The sequence below is a fragment of the Strix aluco genome, chromosome 27, assembly GCF_031877795.1.
Source record: "Strix aluco isolate bStrAlu1 chromosome 27, bStrAlu1.hap1, whole genome shotgun sequence".
Taxonomy (NCBI): Eukaryota; Metazoa; Chordata; class Aves; order Strigiformes; family Strigidae; genus Strix; species Strix aluco.
Window position 1 is genome coordinate 4,673,225 of NC_133957.1, and position 15,908 is coordinate 4,689,132.

Sequence of the window (15,908 nt, forward strand, 5' to 3'; positions counted from 1 at the left end):
AGCATAAATCATCTTGAAAGCTGCACTCAAGGAGATGACAGCTCTAGCACGGTTAGCTAAAAACCCTGCGTCCTTGCCCTTCATCTCACATAGATCTGGAGCTCACAGCCCCCCTTCTTGTGATGTGTGCTCACCTGCAAATTGACCCACTTGCCAGTTTGCTGCAAGAGTGCAGTTTACTAAAAGGAAGAACAGATGTTGAGAACGAGTAATGCAAAAGCCAAAGTTAAACTCAGCTTTTTCCAGCTGTCGACCACATAGGTGGCCTGCAGAAACCATTCACAGGATTAAGTTCTCACTTAGCTTAAATCAGAAAAAAAGCAAATGTGTTAATTCAAGTCAACTTGTTGGCTGAGTTCTAGAGCACCAGGAGTTGTCCTCCAGGAACAAAAAGCATCAACCAAATTTTTAAGAGGAATACTAAAGCACTTTCACTATAAAGCTCATTCCTGCTGGTTCTCATTTACTGCCAGACCTCGCTTCCAGGTCATGGGGCACCTGAGCTCCAGGATGTTAAATACCACATTTCAGAGCTGCTCCAGATCTGCTCCAATTACCTTGTCATTATCCAAAGGATCCTTTTGCACAAATGCCTGGACAAATTCTTCTGGTCCAATATAATTGAGTCTCTCCTAAACAAAGCACACAAGCAGCCAAGTCCTACGCTATGTTAACCTGCATTTCAGAAAGAGGGGAAGGATGCAATCGTAGTTGAAGTATGACAACTCACAAGCTCTGTGTGTGTCAGCTGCTGAGCTAACACGTAGGGGTCATTGCAGACTGTGATTATGTCCCTCTGCATGGACTGGGGCTTGGTCTTTAGAACTGTGAGGCGATCTGTGGACGTGGCATTAATTTTTGCAAGTACTTCCTCATACTGGCTAACAGTGGTGAGCTTCCGAATCAGGTTCTGGAGGAGCTGCTGTACGTTCTTCCGATACATCTGTCACGACAAGAAACGATCCGGAGACGTTTTCGAAATGTGCAAAGATAGTATTAAAGTCTGCATAACACCAAAACAGACTGATGCTGATACCTGTACTTGTTGCCAACTGAAGATGTGTTCCACTATGTGGGTTTCTAATATTAGCATTTCATCAGACCAAAAGGAATCCAGCCAAGAATTTAAACACTGATTGTCTCACAGATTCAACAGTGACCTGGTTAGCTCAAGGAAAAGCAGAAAAGACATGCACAACCTACTGCAAGAAAAGTACCAACAATCACCAGACAAAACACAAGAAATGAAAATACTCCCATCTTCTCCTGCTTAAGACCACAGGAAAAACAATATATGATCATTCAATGATGAAAAAAGGGCCTGCTTCTCTCTGGAGTAAATCAAGACCAATTTCATTGAAGTCAGAATTAAAACTTGCAGTAAATATGAGAAAAAGGAGAAGATAATACAAACATCTCTCTTTCACCTTGCAGGCCTTTCCATGTGGCGGTTTAAGTTAACAGGAGGGACAAATTTAGGTAGGAGCAGGACTTGACTCTTAAGTAGATAGATCTGTGTAACTGACCCCAAGGTGGTTACCATTCCAAATTCCAGATACCATCCTAAAGCCGTTAAAGCAAAACCTAAGTGGATGAAAAAAGGAGTGTCCAAAACCTACTGGCAGCACAGCACAGGGTGATCGGTCCAAGGCAGGAATGTTTCCCATATTCTAATGAAATTCTCATTCCCTCCAAAGCTGCCATTTACATGGATTTCCAAATTTACTCAAATACAACAGCACTATCTTGGGTCAGATTCATTCTTGAAGTCAGTTATGTTCAACCAAGGCTGGATTTGTCTTGTTACTTGGTAAATAATTGCTTTCTGCTTAGATGTATTTTGATTTTCTAGACAAATACACACGGCGTAATTTTTCACCAGGGTGGGTGGGAAGAGCACAAGGGGATCTACATTTTCCTCAGGAAGACACAGAAGTATTACTTCAAGTGCTGCGCTTCCATCACCAGGTGTTAGGTGACACACACACAGACCTGCTTCACTGACCCATTCCCTCCCAAATTCTTTGAAATTTCATGTAAGAGAACTTTATGAAGCGTTTTCTTGCCCAGTTGGTACTCACCTGAGAATGAAAAAAAAAATCTAAAATACTCAGGATGAGTTCTGGCTACTGATGGAAATCACGTAATACCAGTGGGTTTAGCTTCAAAGCAAAAAAACCCCAAACCTTGCCTTAATTTGTGGTTCATGTCAGAACTGACAAAATCAGGGAGAAAAGGCAAACTGGCAGATACCCTCCAAACCAGAACAAGAAATCAGGGTAGTTACCCACATCTGGTCTAACAGCAGTTCAGCATAACAAACATCCCTCTGCCCAGTGATGAGGCAAAACCCTCTTGGCACAAAGGCAGAAGGAAATGCCAGTTTCCTCTCACACCTCATAGGTGTAGCTGAGCCCACAAAGCCAACACCCCTCTGCTCTTTTGAGCTTCAGCCTCCTCTTGAGCGAAGGGGCAGTGACCTCGAAGCACTGTGTGTGAGGATAAGTACGCACTGCACTTTGCACACATAACAGGGATTTGCTGCTGGGCCATTACTTCATCTCAGGCATTGCTTTAATTCCATATATATAGAGATATATATATATTTAACAACACACCAATGAACTCACTGAATATGTCTCTTAGATACTAATTTGACTGTAGTATGGCTCCCAGTCAGCCTAAACATACAGTCTTCATCTAAATTAGGTTGACCCTTTCCACTTATTTGTCTTATTTTTTATTCTATTTTCACACTGACAATGCTGATATTTATTTATATTTAAAAATCTCTGAGGATTGGACAGCATGGGAGAAAGTGATGGGACACTTCACCTCAAGGTCACTCCTTTGTGTCCATCCCACATGGATAGTGATTGGAAGTACCATTACTACCTGCTAGATCTGGAATACCACACGTTAAATGAGTTTCCACAGTCAATCTCACTATGTGATATCATGGTGGGGAAAACAAAAAGAGAGGTCAGTGCAATGATGTTGGGCTGCACATGAAAAAGAGATCAGGCTACGGGATGTGGCTTTGGTCTGACTGCACACAGCCATCAAGTGTTTCACAGAAAAAGCCTCTGCTAAACGTTTATATGGAACTAATCAGGAAATGGGGGGCAATGGCTGATGGGAAAGGTTTCAGATATACCTTGAAACAAAGGTCAGTTAAGTGGTAAAAGGGACCAGAACAATCTAGAAATATCTCATGAGCATGATGACCTCTCAGGACACAGAGGGAAAAAGTGGAAGGAATGGAATTAAATTGAGGGAGAAGAGGGACAAAAATAACCCCACCAAGGTTTTTCCCAAGACGATTTTCTGATGTTAGCATGGTGAAGGGTTTTAGTTGTACTCCTACTGACAGCTCTTAATAGCAGTGGAGCACGATAATTTGGGAAGTGGATTAAGAAGCTACAAGTAGAAGAGCTGTAGTGGACAGCAATAGCAAACACTGCCTCTTCTGTGTCCTTCAAGGTGGTGACTCACACAAATCCAAGCAATCTGTAGAAAAGCAAGGTCAAGGAAGTTGCCACTTACTGTTCCAAGCAGTTCACAGTAACACAAGTCAATTCACTGCAGTGCTTGCTTTCCCTTTGTCTTTCTAAAGGAAACCTCAAAGTCCAAAAAAGCTCAAAGCTAGAGCTAGAAAAGATCTACAGCTGGCTGCCAGAGTAAGACTGCTCCCTAGCGCTCATTTTCTAGCAATTTGTACGTTTGCCTTTCTCCTCAATAGATGACTTCACTGTTTAAACTGTCTGCAGTGCCAGAAACTTCACTGTAGACAACCCTTCCCTGTTGCCAGTTCACTCTCGTATCCACCAGCCCAACTGGCCCAGGCTGAACAGCTCGCTCTCTCTTTTTGTGCCAGTGGGTATTTTTCAAACAGGTGTGAGTCCTCAATCTTATTCCTTTTCCTTGAACCGAACTTCAGTTCCCTGTCTTCCTATGAAGAGTACCCAGACACAAAGCAACAGTGCAGGAGCGCTGTACAGGGAAAAGTTCCTCCTGGCACCCCACAGTGAAGGCAAAGCTCCACAGCCCAGAGCCCCCGTAGCTATCTCGCAGCAGTTCTAAGCTTGCTCATCAAATCCGGTATCATTTTCATTTCTATTCCATACTGCACCTCACTCTCTTGTCCCATCTTCTTTTGTCCCTCCCCATTTCCACAACACCACAATGTATTTTAGCTTCCAAACTCGGTTTAGGTTTGTTCTTTTCCAGCCTTGTTTACAGTCTCTCAAGACCTTTCCAGGCCTTTGGTAGCACTTGCAACCCCTCCCAGTAAAGCTCACCTAAATGCTTGTTAACATGCCCTTGGCATAAGGTACTAAGGAATAGCAGCCCCTGAGGAATGCTACAAACACGATGCCATTTAGCAGCTGCTCTTTGTGTTTATAGTTCTTCCAAACGCCACTCCAGTGCCTTTTGTAATGTGAGTATTATGGCAGCTACGCATGATCTGCTCATTGAAACCTTGGTAATTGCCTTGCCACTAAGTGAATATTAACTTTTGGCTTTTGGCTGAGTTTATTTCAGTACTTACAAGACAACCATCAGTTAAGCATCAAAATATTTCATAATACCTCTGTGAAACTTTACTTCCACCTGAGAATGGGACTTAGAAAAAGGTCAGGTGATTTCCTTGTGTGCTCCACCCAGAGGAATGAATACGACAGACTCCCTCTCAGCCCATATCTGATGCTTTAAGTTCAAGACAATTCTTCCTGGTCCAGTTTTTTTTTAGAAACTTTTTTTCAAACCTGCTATAACTCTTCCACTGACCTGCTTCTGTAGCTGGAAAACCCAGGCCCAGTGCCAGCACACTGTACTCACACAAATCGAAGAAATTATCAACATCAGTAGGGATTTCTCAGATATGCAAGGCTTCCAAGCAGAATCACTAAAATGAAAAATACCACCAGCCAGCAAGCTGTGTCTATCTGCACAAGATGCGATTATATTACGGGTTTAGGGATGGAGTGAACCTTACCTGTGCTTTGAAAAGGCTCTGCTTGTGCTGCGTGGTTTCCTCCTAGGCCTAGGTAGCAGGCAGAACTTCTTGCCTACCAGCACCTTCATACTAAGCTAGCTTAGCCACCCAGAGCCGTACCAACAACAAACCTACAATATCAGAGCGTTAAAGGAATGCCTTTTTATCAATTAACTTTGTACACAGACAACTCACCTCATCACCACTGGCTATTCTTTGTGCCAACTCTTTTAAGTTCCTCATCATTCTTTCATCTCGGAAATCATAAGGAAACGTCTCTGTCCATTCAGTCAACAACTGTAGGATTTTGGGTGCAATTTTTCGTATCTGATTCTATTGGAAAATGGCAAGGAGGAATGTTACAAGTAACAGCAGTACAGCACATATCTAACCCAAAGGAAACAGAATTCCCTTCTATAGGATACTGTGGAGCATAAGGGTATGAAGGTCACTTAAATTTTTAAGCTTAACTTAATTCAGCATTGGAATAAAGGCCAGAGCCAATACCCAATGAAGCCAATGAAGAGATTCTCATTGGCTTATCTGATGTGGGAATTAGGCCCCAGGTAGGTGGAAATCTTAGAATGATTTTCCCCATTATCAGGAGTGTCTCAGCGCAAGACATTTATTAGTGTTTCTGTAACTTATGGCTAACTGTCAACAATGAAAGTGGTAAGTCCAGTTCTGCCAGGACTTACACACACACTATACCTTATAGGGAGAAAGCAATGGAATTATTCAAGTATCTGAATTTAATTTGTGTCATTTTCTACTGGCGTGGAGGTTCTCTCCAAACATCCACATCCCGTCCCCTTTCAGCTCCAGCCATGACAGGCAAAGGGGCCAGCGATCTAAGCCACTCTGCAAAGACTGTAGCAAGAGCGCAGCTTAAACATGTGAGACAGGTCAGTGTAATCCCCACTGACATGCTCAATTCATCATTACATCTTTCCAACATTTTGGCATTACATGTCAAGACATTCGGAGCCCTGAAACAAAAGCAACCACTGCAGGGCCAGTGCGGGATATGTCATTAACAGCAGCACTTTCATTTCTGGGCCGTATGTTGGTAAAACAGTGCAGCAGCAGCAACAGTCTTCACAGAGACAGGCTGAGCAGTGTGGAAATTCCACATGAATGTCAGCAAAGAAAGGGTCACATTCTAGGTGCTCGTATCAGGTTTTCAATCTGTTTAATCCTACTGAGGACTCTCTTGAGCAGGAACATTTTTCCGCGGGCAGGGAGGAGACATTTGAGTGGAAGTAACAGGAGTCCCTGAGAACGAGGGACCTCACCTTGTCCAGGCCAGGCTCACTCAGTCTCTGCTGCTCAGGGCACAGATAGCAGACTCTGGCCATGAGCTCACGCGGGTGCATGAACAGGTGTGAACTGAGAAGGAAGGTGAAGATGTACGTCCTCTGCAAACAAGAGGAAGACAGAGAAAGGGATGAGGATAAATTACCACCAGCTTTATATTTTCTCCAACTGTGTTCCTGGCAAATCCATTCCTAAAACTTTACTATCTGCAGAAGAAAACTCTGCATGTGACTGTGACAAGAGCTATTACTACAGCAATAAGCATTTAATTTAACACTTGTCATTGCTCCAGAATCAGTGTTATAAATTCGTGCTTGAGCCAAGCTATGCAAGATTTAACCAGAACAAGGTAGAGTAGGGCTGGTATAGCTCTCCTATTGCACACAGCCTCATTGCAAGCTCAGTACCTAAAATTACTCAGAATAAAATTTCAACTCATCTTCTCTTGCTCTACAGTAAATCTTTGTGAGAGCCATTACCATGTTACATAACTCTTTGTAGGCTGACAATGGAATAAAATTCATGCTGCAAGTCCAAGATACTTAGAATACCAACAGAGAAATCCTGTCTGCTTCCACACTGATAGTGAAAGTAAACAGTCTTCAGAAAAAGAATAAAAAGAGATGCCAGTTGACCAGATCGCTGAGCTGACTCAATTTTGCCACGTACACCACCTTTACCATGCTGTGCTTGCCTGTCTGACCTCAGTGAACCGCACACTATGACCTTGTACTTCCTTTAAGAATCTCCAAATACTGTTCATTTCCCACAGTATTGCTTGTCTCCTGGGTGAAAGCAGAGGGAACTGCATAGCTTAATTTTACAGAACAAAAATTAGTAACTCATTCTGAGGTTACAAGAAGAGGCTCCTTATTTTGCTTTAATTTTCCATATATCATGATTTGAACTCACTGTGAGATGGATATACAAAATAGCCACTCCACTCTCCACACTGCCAGTAGTTAAGTATCTGTGGCACCCACAAGAAAGATTCTACAATGTTCCAGTCCTAGGAACTTGGAATAAACATCATGTTTGACCAACTGGTGTCTAAATTGCTACATGTTTGAATTTTAAGCATTAGTGGATAAGCACTAGCTTAAGCACAGTCCTGTGCTGCTACTAACTCCGACCCAAGTTAAAAAAGATCCTGTCTTGGAAACATGAATAGATCTACGACAACAACAGAAACTGAGTATAAGCAGAGTTATGTTTTCAGCAAGAGCCTTTCAACAAGCACAGATGCAGTTTCATCATCCCTCAGTCATCCCCAACTGCCCCCCCCCCCCTTTTGATATCATTCTTCTTCTCTAAGAATTATATAAAATGTCTCAATGCACAGATGCATCTAGACAGGCCAAAAATTCTCAGATGACAGATGTTCCACTCTCACGTCCAGCATCTGTTGATTCCAAACAGGGTGGCACTAGTTCAACTGGTTGCTAATTGCAAGATATGTGGGGACCTCACATGAGCAATGGGAAATAACCACTAAAAACTGTTTTTAAACTAAAGACATCCATACTGTCACGCTGGTGGTCACGTCTTTCTCCTCAGCTTGCCTGACAGACTTTAAAGGGTCAATGGTACATACAACCCACCGAACAGTAAGCCACACTAGGTACTTACTTTATAAATGAGACCAGGGCTGTGCACCTCACAACAGGAGTAATAAAGAATTAGACTTCCTAGGTCAGGTGAGCTACTGCACGCTGCACTCACATGAAGCAATAGTTATCCTGTCATTGCTACCTCAGTCACTTGAACCCCTTCCTTGGCAATCTGATGTGACACGTTCTGCTTTGGCTGTACATGTGAAGTTCCTCTTTACGAGATGCGTGAGGCCCAGCCATACAGCTAACTGGGGTACAGACTTACATCAGGGTAGCAGTCTACCCTGGGTACCAAGTGCTGGATCAGAGCTCCCAGAGACCCCGACAGGAGTTGTTGTCATGGTAACAGAGCCCTCCACAGTTGTCTTCTTCTGACTGATACAGGTTCCTGTTGTAGCCACTGCTGTCAAACACAGCTGCAAAGGGAGGTGTCTGGGGCATCCTTTCCTGAGGAGACACACAAAAAGATACGGGGTAATTACCACAAGGCACAACAACGTAAGAGGCTTTCTCCACTGCAGAGATAGGAAGCACTAGAGCACGAGGAAGAAATCCCAGTGTCATACCCTGGGTTGCCTGAACACAGCAGTAAAGATTGTGCCGTCTTCCAGCCCGTGCAGATTTCTCAGGGAAGGGCAACACAGGCTCTCATCACTGCCTGTCTACTGCAATTGCCACGTGCTTATTTTATATCTTGCTGTTTCTTCATTAAATGACAGATAAGGGGTCAAGGTTAAGAGTTAGAAGGAGCGTACAAGAATCCTGACAGGTTTGGGGAACTCAAACTTTTTGTAAAGCTTTTGGGGACGTGGCATAACGTTCATTGACAACTTTGGGCAAATCCTTACAGCAGCTACCTAAGAGCAGCGCTCTGATGGGGAAGCGTGTTCAGGCTGTCATGGGCTGCCACAGCCCCCGTCAGCGCAGAGGGAGAGAGACTGAAGCGAAGCCCAGCCCTGAAGAGGCCACGTGTGAGGACAGTCTACTTATGCAACACAACAACCACGTAACTACAATCGAAAGCTCCAATTTCCCAACTCCACCCTGGTAAATCAGTGCTGGGTTTTTCCAATTCTACCGTGACAGGTGTGACCCAGGCTAAAGACCGACGCTTCAGGGCATCTGTCTCCACCTACCCTCTGAGTGGCTTCACAGAAATTTGGAAAAATATGCCTGTGTATAGTTGCTTATCAATGTTGTCCAAGCTCACCAATGATATCAAAGATGTGAGCAAAGTCAGACATCTGTTAAACGCTCTCTCCAAATTCTGTGACAATATGAAAAATCCAGCCCTGTGTCTTCCAGCTTCAGATTTTCTTAATACTTAAGGAAAAATAAAGCAATTACTCATCAGTCTGCACCTCAGTGCCTGTGGAATAACCAATTTCCTTGCTCTTACCAAGGAAAAGATCAGCCAGTGCTGCAGGCTGTTCAGTCATCCAGAGTAGTGGGTGGGCAGCAAGGGGGCTGTGAGCACCCAAGAGCTCTTTTGGTGACAAAGGCCAAAAGATAAAATCTCTCTGATTATCTGAGAGCTGAGTTCTACCCTCCTTCCCTCCCCTCCCCTCTCTCCTTCCTTTTGGGAGTAGCGGTTCTTGTCAGTTTAAGGAACCTGGGTTTTACAGCCTTGACTGCAAGCCAAGTTTGTGCTCAATTTTAACCACAAATATGTGCTGGTTTTAACTCTACTACAGCAGTTACTGGACCGTGAGTACTAATGGGCCAGGCACATTCGGGGAGTGGACAGATCAAGTGCAGAAAGGTATTGCACACTGCTTCCCCCCTCCCCTCGCCTTGGGAGGCAAGGGGGATCAAATTGAGAAGATAGTATGCCCAGGCTGCCCTGCCTGTGTGCTGACAGAGCGTGTGCATGTGCCTGAGAAAAGCATTAATGCCCCCGAGCCACCATTGTCAGTGCAGATGCTGCTGCTTTTCTCTCCATTGTATCAAATCCTATTTGGGAAAAGGCTCTGTAAAGCTACAGACTTCAGCAAACACCAGCCTGTGAAGGCACCCCGTTTTGAAAACAACTGGCAACGTGACAGCCTGGAGATAAACAGCATGCTGCCATCTGTGTGCTCCGCAGCCCACGACAAAGAACTGCTCAGAGTGAGCTCGGTGGGGATGACGAGCTATTAAGTTATTAGCTAGATTCCTGGGGACCTGAAGCACCACACACACCACAGACTTGATGCTGCTGGCAGCATGTCCAGACAGTGGAGGCATTCAAACCAGCACAAGACTGAGGGATTCAGTAAATAAACAGCAAGAGAAAGCCCAAAACAGTTGCAAAGACAGAGAGGGACAGTGAAAAGAGCCTCTTGGCCTGTGTGATGGGTGCTGACCCCACCTTGCGAGATGCCAAGAGATATCTGCATCCAAACGGGAAAGAGTGAGGAGTCTCCGTGTCTGAAAAGTGACATGAGTCACTCTGTGCAGCTGTTCAACCAGTGACTGAATTCCATCCAGCCCAACGATTTGGGAGAACAACAAAGTCAATACTTGTGCTGCAGCGTAAGAGCATGAGGGGCAGGACTGAACAAAACAAGGTTCCTGTACAAGAGAGTTCACATCACTGGGCAAGTGAGGAGCAATCCAACCACAGCCACACTCTGCAATGATAAAGCATCCTGATGCATAAAGTCTCTTGGGCTTTCAGGCTCTTTGCAAGGCTGGCAAAGTTTGGGAAACAAAGCATTACCAAGGAGCTGACAGGAACGTTCTGCAGCAGTTTCTAGGTTTTCATACTGTTCAAAGCTCACCATGTTTTAATCACAGAGACTTGAACAAATCCAAAATATTCTGCAGCCCACGGCGCTGAAAGATGTCCCGTTTGCACACAAATTCAGAAGTCTCTTCAGCTACTGCAGCAAAGTTTACTCAGCCATGAGGCAAGTGGCAGTGGACAGTGTGTAAACACTTGCCACCCACCAAACCTTATACTCTACAAGGGAATAATACTCTACAAGGAAAGTGAGAAAGGCTAGTCTGCGTCTGCAAAGCAACTTGACGTCAATATCGTCACTGTAAAGAACCAAGGCGAGCAGTGGTTTCACTCCAGATTTTTGCTTTGGGTGGTGAGAGTTATGTGAAATCACAACTAATTGCTGGCTCGGCTCGCTAAAACGTCTATAGATTCCAGTTTCACCCTGAACTGGGCTGTTCTGGTTAATACAAAGCAGACTCGGGCAGTATCTCATTTCATGGGTGATACAATGTTTGGGGAAAAACCTCCACTTCCACCACACCACCAACTTCTGTCACGGTAAGAACTGAAACAGGTGTGAATCACAGCAGGGTTTTCCTCCCACGTATTTCACACATGCATACTACGTATTACTGCCTGATAAAACACAAGACTTGGCAGAAGGTCTGCAGGCAGTGCTTAAACTCTAATAACTAATTCCCAAAGGGAATTTGGGTTTGCAGCTCCGGCTGATCTTTTCCTTGGTAAGAGCAAGGAAATTGGTTATTCCGCGGGCACTGAGGTGCAGACTGATGAGTAATTGCTTTATTTTTCCTTAAGTATTAAGAAAATCTGAAGCTGGAAGACACAGGGCTGGATTTTTCCTTTTCAATTTGAAGTTGCAGTCCCCTAACGCTCAGCACAACACTTACTCCCACAACCATGTGGATCCTTCTTCAGAAAAAACTAAATTTGAGACACAGAGAGCCTCCTAGCCTCAAGAGGAAAGGAAAAAAATCATCAGGTCATTAATAGATACACTGATTCATAACAATAAAATAAAATTCCCAAAACTCTGGCTGCGAAAGGTACATATTGGCTCACTTGTTTGCTATCTATTTCTGGATGCTGCTTGACAGAGATGGTTCAGTTCTGCTCAGTGAGACACCAAGCTAAGAGATGTTCTGTACGCTCCACGTTCAAACACTGTCAACAAGGCACAGGACACGTTCTCGATGCAATGAAAAGGGATGATACCGAAGTGTGACAGAGATAAATACAGCATAGCCAACAGGATGATTCATCCAGCACATGTGCTTTTCCAGCAGGACTCCTTTATTACCTCGACCTTGACTCTTCTGTTGTATTTTATATGGAGGTGGAGAAACAAAGCAGCATGCTCAGTTCTAACTAGCTCAGGAGCTAAATACAGAACACTAAACCGTGTCTTCAGAACGACTTGAGTGGAACTGAAATTTGGTCACTGAGCAGAATCTGGACCACAAAGCCTCAGCATATAGAGCAGAGGCATCTTGGGACCTAATAATATTGATAAACCACAGCAACACAATATCTGACAAGCAGGAATTAGAAAAAAAGACAGGAAATCTGATTTTAGTGAAAAACATGCTGAGAGTTAAAACTGCAACTTTTTAACTGGGCTTTGAAAACATTTGGCTGTCACTAACATGAAAAACATTTCTCTCTCCTCTCTTTTTTCTTTTTTTTCTTTTAAGAAGGAAAAGAGTGGCTTTTTTTTTTTTTTTTTTGTTAAAGACCTGACTTGAAGGACAGAGCAATTAGATAATTTCCTTGCTCTATCAGTGATGTTCTCCTATGACAGAGTGAAGTCAGTGACTCCCTGCCTTGTGCAAAGAGGAATAAACATTTTTTCTGCATTTAGTGTCATTGTGGAGAACGTGAGATCTTGGGCATTAAGGTCCAGATTCTGGCTTTGAGTAGCCTCTGACAAGGAAGAAGTCCCAACCTTCCCAGTAACAGCAGTGTAAATGGAAAGCCAGAGCCAAAGACAACGTGCTCAAAACCCCACCGGTTCCTGCAGGAGATGAGTTCCAGTTTGGCAAAACTAAAAGAATCAGACGTAGCTTCCAGGCCGCCAAGGTCTTGTCCAAACCTCTGTGTTCAGCAATAGGAGAAAAATCTGTGTTCTACTAGCAACAGCGGAAGGTTGCATTGGTTCATTTTCTTTTCATTTATATTAGAGAGCTCAGTCTGCCCGCTGGGTGTATAAAACAGAGCCAGCAATAGGGACAGCTCGTATCCTTTACAGAAGCACCCACTGAGGGCTTCAGTAGTAGCCACGGAAGGTGCCTTTAAAGACACTGCCAAACATTTTCAGCTCCTTGGTTATGTGCAGGTACCTCCCATCCTACATCCCTCAGCCAGAGGAACGGTGACTGAATTTGTTACGCGTCCCAAGTCACACCTCCTCACAGAAGATACAAACCTCATGTGTGCAGTTACATCCCCTCAGAGCTGCTTCACCGCCGAATCAGAAACCCCAAACCACATTTAGTAGGCGATTACCATCCTGCCTTGTTCTTAAGGATGCCATTACAAAACTGAGGTATGGCAAAACAAAAGTCTGCTGGGGAAAGGACTATAGACCTTAACGCCTTGCACCAACCTGGGAAAGTCTGAGCAAGTCAGAATGAGCCTCGGCTTTCACAGACAGAAAGGAAGTAAGGACTAGGTGCTTGCCAGCAACACCCAGCTTTCTCTGGAGTGTTTCTGAAAAGTGTGGAGTGTTTTAGACAAGGGCACAGGCTACCCAAAACAAAAGCATAGCAGACACAGGGGCCACCACTGGTTGCATTCCATACAGCTGGGTGTGTTTGCTTTGCTTACAAAAGCATTTGTTTCTGCACTGAAACGTAAAGTGAAATTCTACAGCTCAAGCTATTGAGAAGAAACCTGAAATACTCCCAGGTTGGTGTTTCATATGCCTTACTTGTAGAAACGAAGACCTTATAACTATCCCAGCTCAAGTCCTCCCACTCCCATTCTTCCATGCAGAATTTGCCACACAATTCCAGCAGTGTGACTTCAGCACAACTTTGACTTACAGTTCCTTCCTATATATTGTCCTTCCTAGAAATACTTCTTCATAACTGCACCTTGTAAGAGGCAGAGCACAGAACAGTATTTCATACTCACACAGGAGATTGAAAGAGGAGCGATACGGGCTTTTTCCTGGCTGAAATCGAGAGCAAGACTAAGAGCAACTCAGAAGGAATCCACCCCAGAGCAACAGGAGCACTAAAACTATCCACAGGTGATACTGCTAGACAGCGACATAGCAACAGAAACGCATCTTGCACACAGCAGAGACCAGTGAAGTGCAGTCCCTGGCAGGGAAGGCAAAGATCTGAGGCAGGCATAACAAACCCCACTGAGCCTCGAGAGACTTCTTCATTTTCACGAAACCAGCAGAGGAACAATTTTGTAAAGTTCTCAAAAAATTCCCCAGGCAACAATGGGCTGCAAAGGGAGAAGGAAAACCCCAGTAAGCAAAGAACAGACCAGGGACTGAATTTCAATGAAAGGCATCTTCCTCCTGAACGTGCAAAGGAACTCCTTGGATCTATAGACAGATCTCGCTGATGATGCGGAAGGTCAGATGCAGCACTGCTGACTGATCACTCACATCGGAGAACTCTGACGCAGTAATTAAGCAGATCCTGAATCACCCGAAACTAAAGACCTTGGCTACTGAACTGCAAAAGCGTGATGGATATGAATGCATTTGTGTGTATGCTTGGGAGCCTTAGGAAAAGTGCAGGGGGTGTAAGAATGCCTTGAATTTCTCAAAACATGTCAGGGTGGAAAAAGGGAGGAAAACAAACACGTTCCTCTTGCTGCTGATGTGCTGTAAATCCATGTCCCCTGCTTAAGCCCCAAGAACCAACCTCCCTTCTGCCCTTTCCCCGTGCTCTTCTTCTGGGGGGCAGAAGAGTGGCGCAGGTCTGATGATGCTGAGGGTGGCTGTGCCACAACGATGCTGCAGTGCCACACAAGCACACGGGCAGACTGCACCACTGCAAAAATCCCAACTGCGGGGAAATGACCTGGGCCAAGGGAGAGGGCAGGGCGTATGTTCCTCCCAACCAAAACACACGGAACAAGCTGTATTGCTGGACACACAAAAGCAGCTGCCTGGAAGCACAGAACATGGAAAGAAGACCACGTGTGTAATATATTCGCTTTCTCAACACTTGTACCTTACCTTGATCACAACGCAGCGGAGATTTTTATCTGCAGGTTAAAACTGAGGCGGCCACAATTATTAAAAAAGATACTATACGAAGTGTGCTCCGTCACTGACTGATTAATCTTTTTATTAAGTTCATTTGTAAGTTATTTTTTAATTTATGGGCAATTTCTTCACCTGGATGATGTCCTTTTAACATTTTAATTAAATTTTCAGTTAAAATAAGGCTGTTCTCCCATGGGGTTTTTTAACCCTGTAAATTTCTTTAATAATCCCACTTTTTTTTTTTTTTTTCCTGGTTTCAGAGGAGAAGTTTAAAATGAGCCATACAGGGTAAGTACCTAAGTGCCATGATGGATGAGCACAGCAGTGATTATATGTCACAAACCATCAGAGATTCTAGAAAAGTTCAGTCCATTGCACACTCCATAGCAACTCCTGTAAAGCTCGAGTGATTTACAGAATGGATGGAATGGGAAAGGGTGCAGAAAGGCCTCAGGCCAGCCAAAGCCTGCAGTGAAGTACCATCCATCTTAAACAACACACAACACATGTAGCAACTCTTTTCTACCAAAATTTATGAGCAGGCAGCTGGACTGAAAGCAAAAGAAGTTTTGATAGACAACTAATACTGGGATCGTATTAAGAAACAACTTCCCCCCACCCCCTTCCTGGATCTATTTTTGTTAAAAAATTCATAAATGGTCCGTCCTCCAAGCACTTTGTTTAAAACCAAACAAATGCACAAGCTGAGTATGATCTCCTCAGTCCTACGCATTAGATTTCATTCAAAATTAGACACCACCAGGAAAGACAGACCGCTACTGGCTGGCCAGCACGGAGTGTTAAGAAATTGGCTGGAACTGCTGATGGCAAAATCGAGAGCTTTGAAATAGGAGTACAAGTGTATTAAATGCAAAGAAAACACAGGCATGCGACTGAAGCCTTATGCTTTTTTAACTCCCTGAAGCAGGACGGGGTTTTTAGAAGGACACAGCATTCCCCTAATTGCACCGAGTGAAATACAGAAGAGTTTTGCCAGCTGTTCTGTTGGGAACAGAG

The 15,908-nt window shown here is 44.1% G+C and overlaps 1 protein-coding gene across 1 annotated transcript in view; it reads right to left on the reverse strand.

The window, feature by feature from the left end:
• LOC141915834 (ras-GEF domain-containing family member 1B-like) overlaps positions 1-15,908 on the reverse strand; it is a 72,479-nt gene that overhangs the window by 3,067 nt on the left and 53,504 nt on the right. The window contains 6 exon segments of the mRNA XM_074807706.1: positions 558-632; positions 731-943; positions 5,195-5,332; positions 6,295-6,417; positions 8,195-8,259; positions 8,262-8,376. Coding sequence (XP_074663807.1) covers positions 558-632; positions 731-943; positions 5,195-5,332; positions 6,295-6,417; positions 8,195-8,259; positions 8,262-8,370 — 723 coding nt within the window. The 5' untranslated portion in view covers positions 8,371-8,376.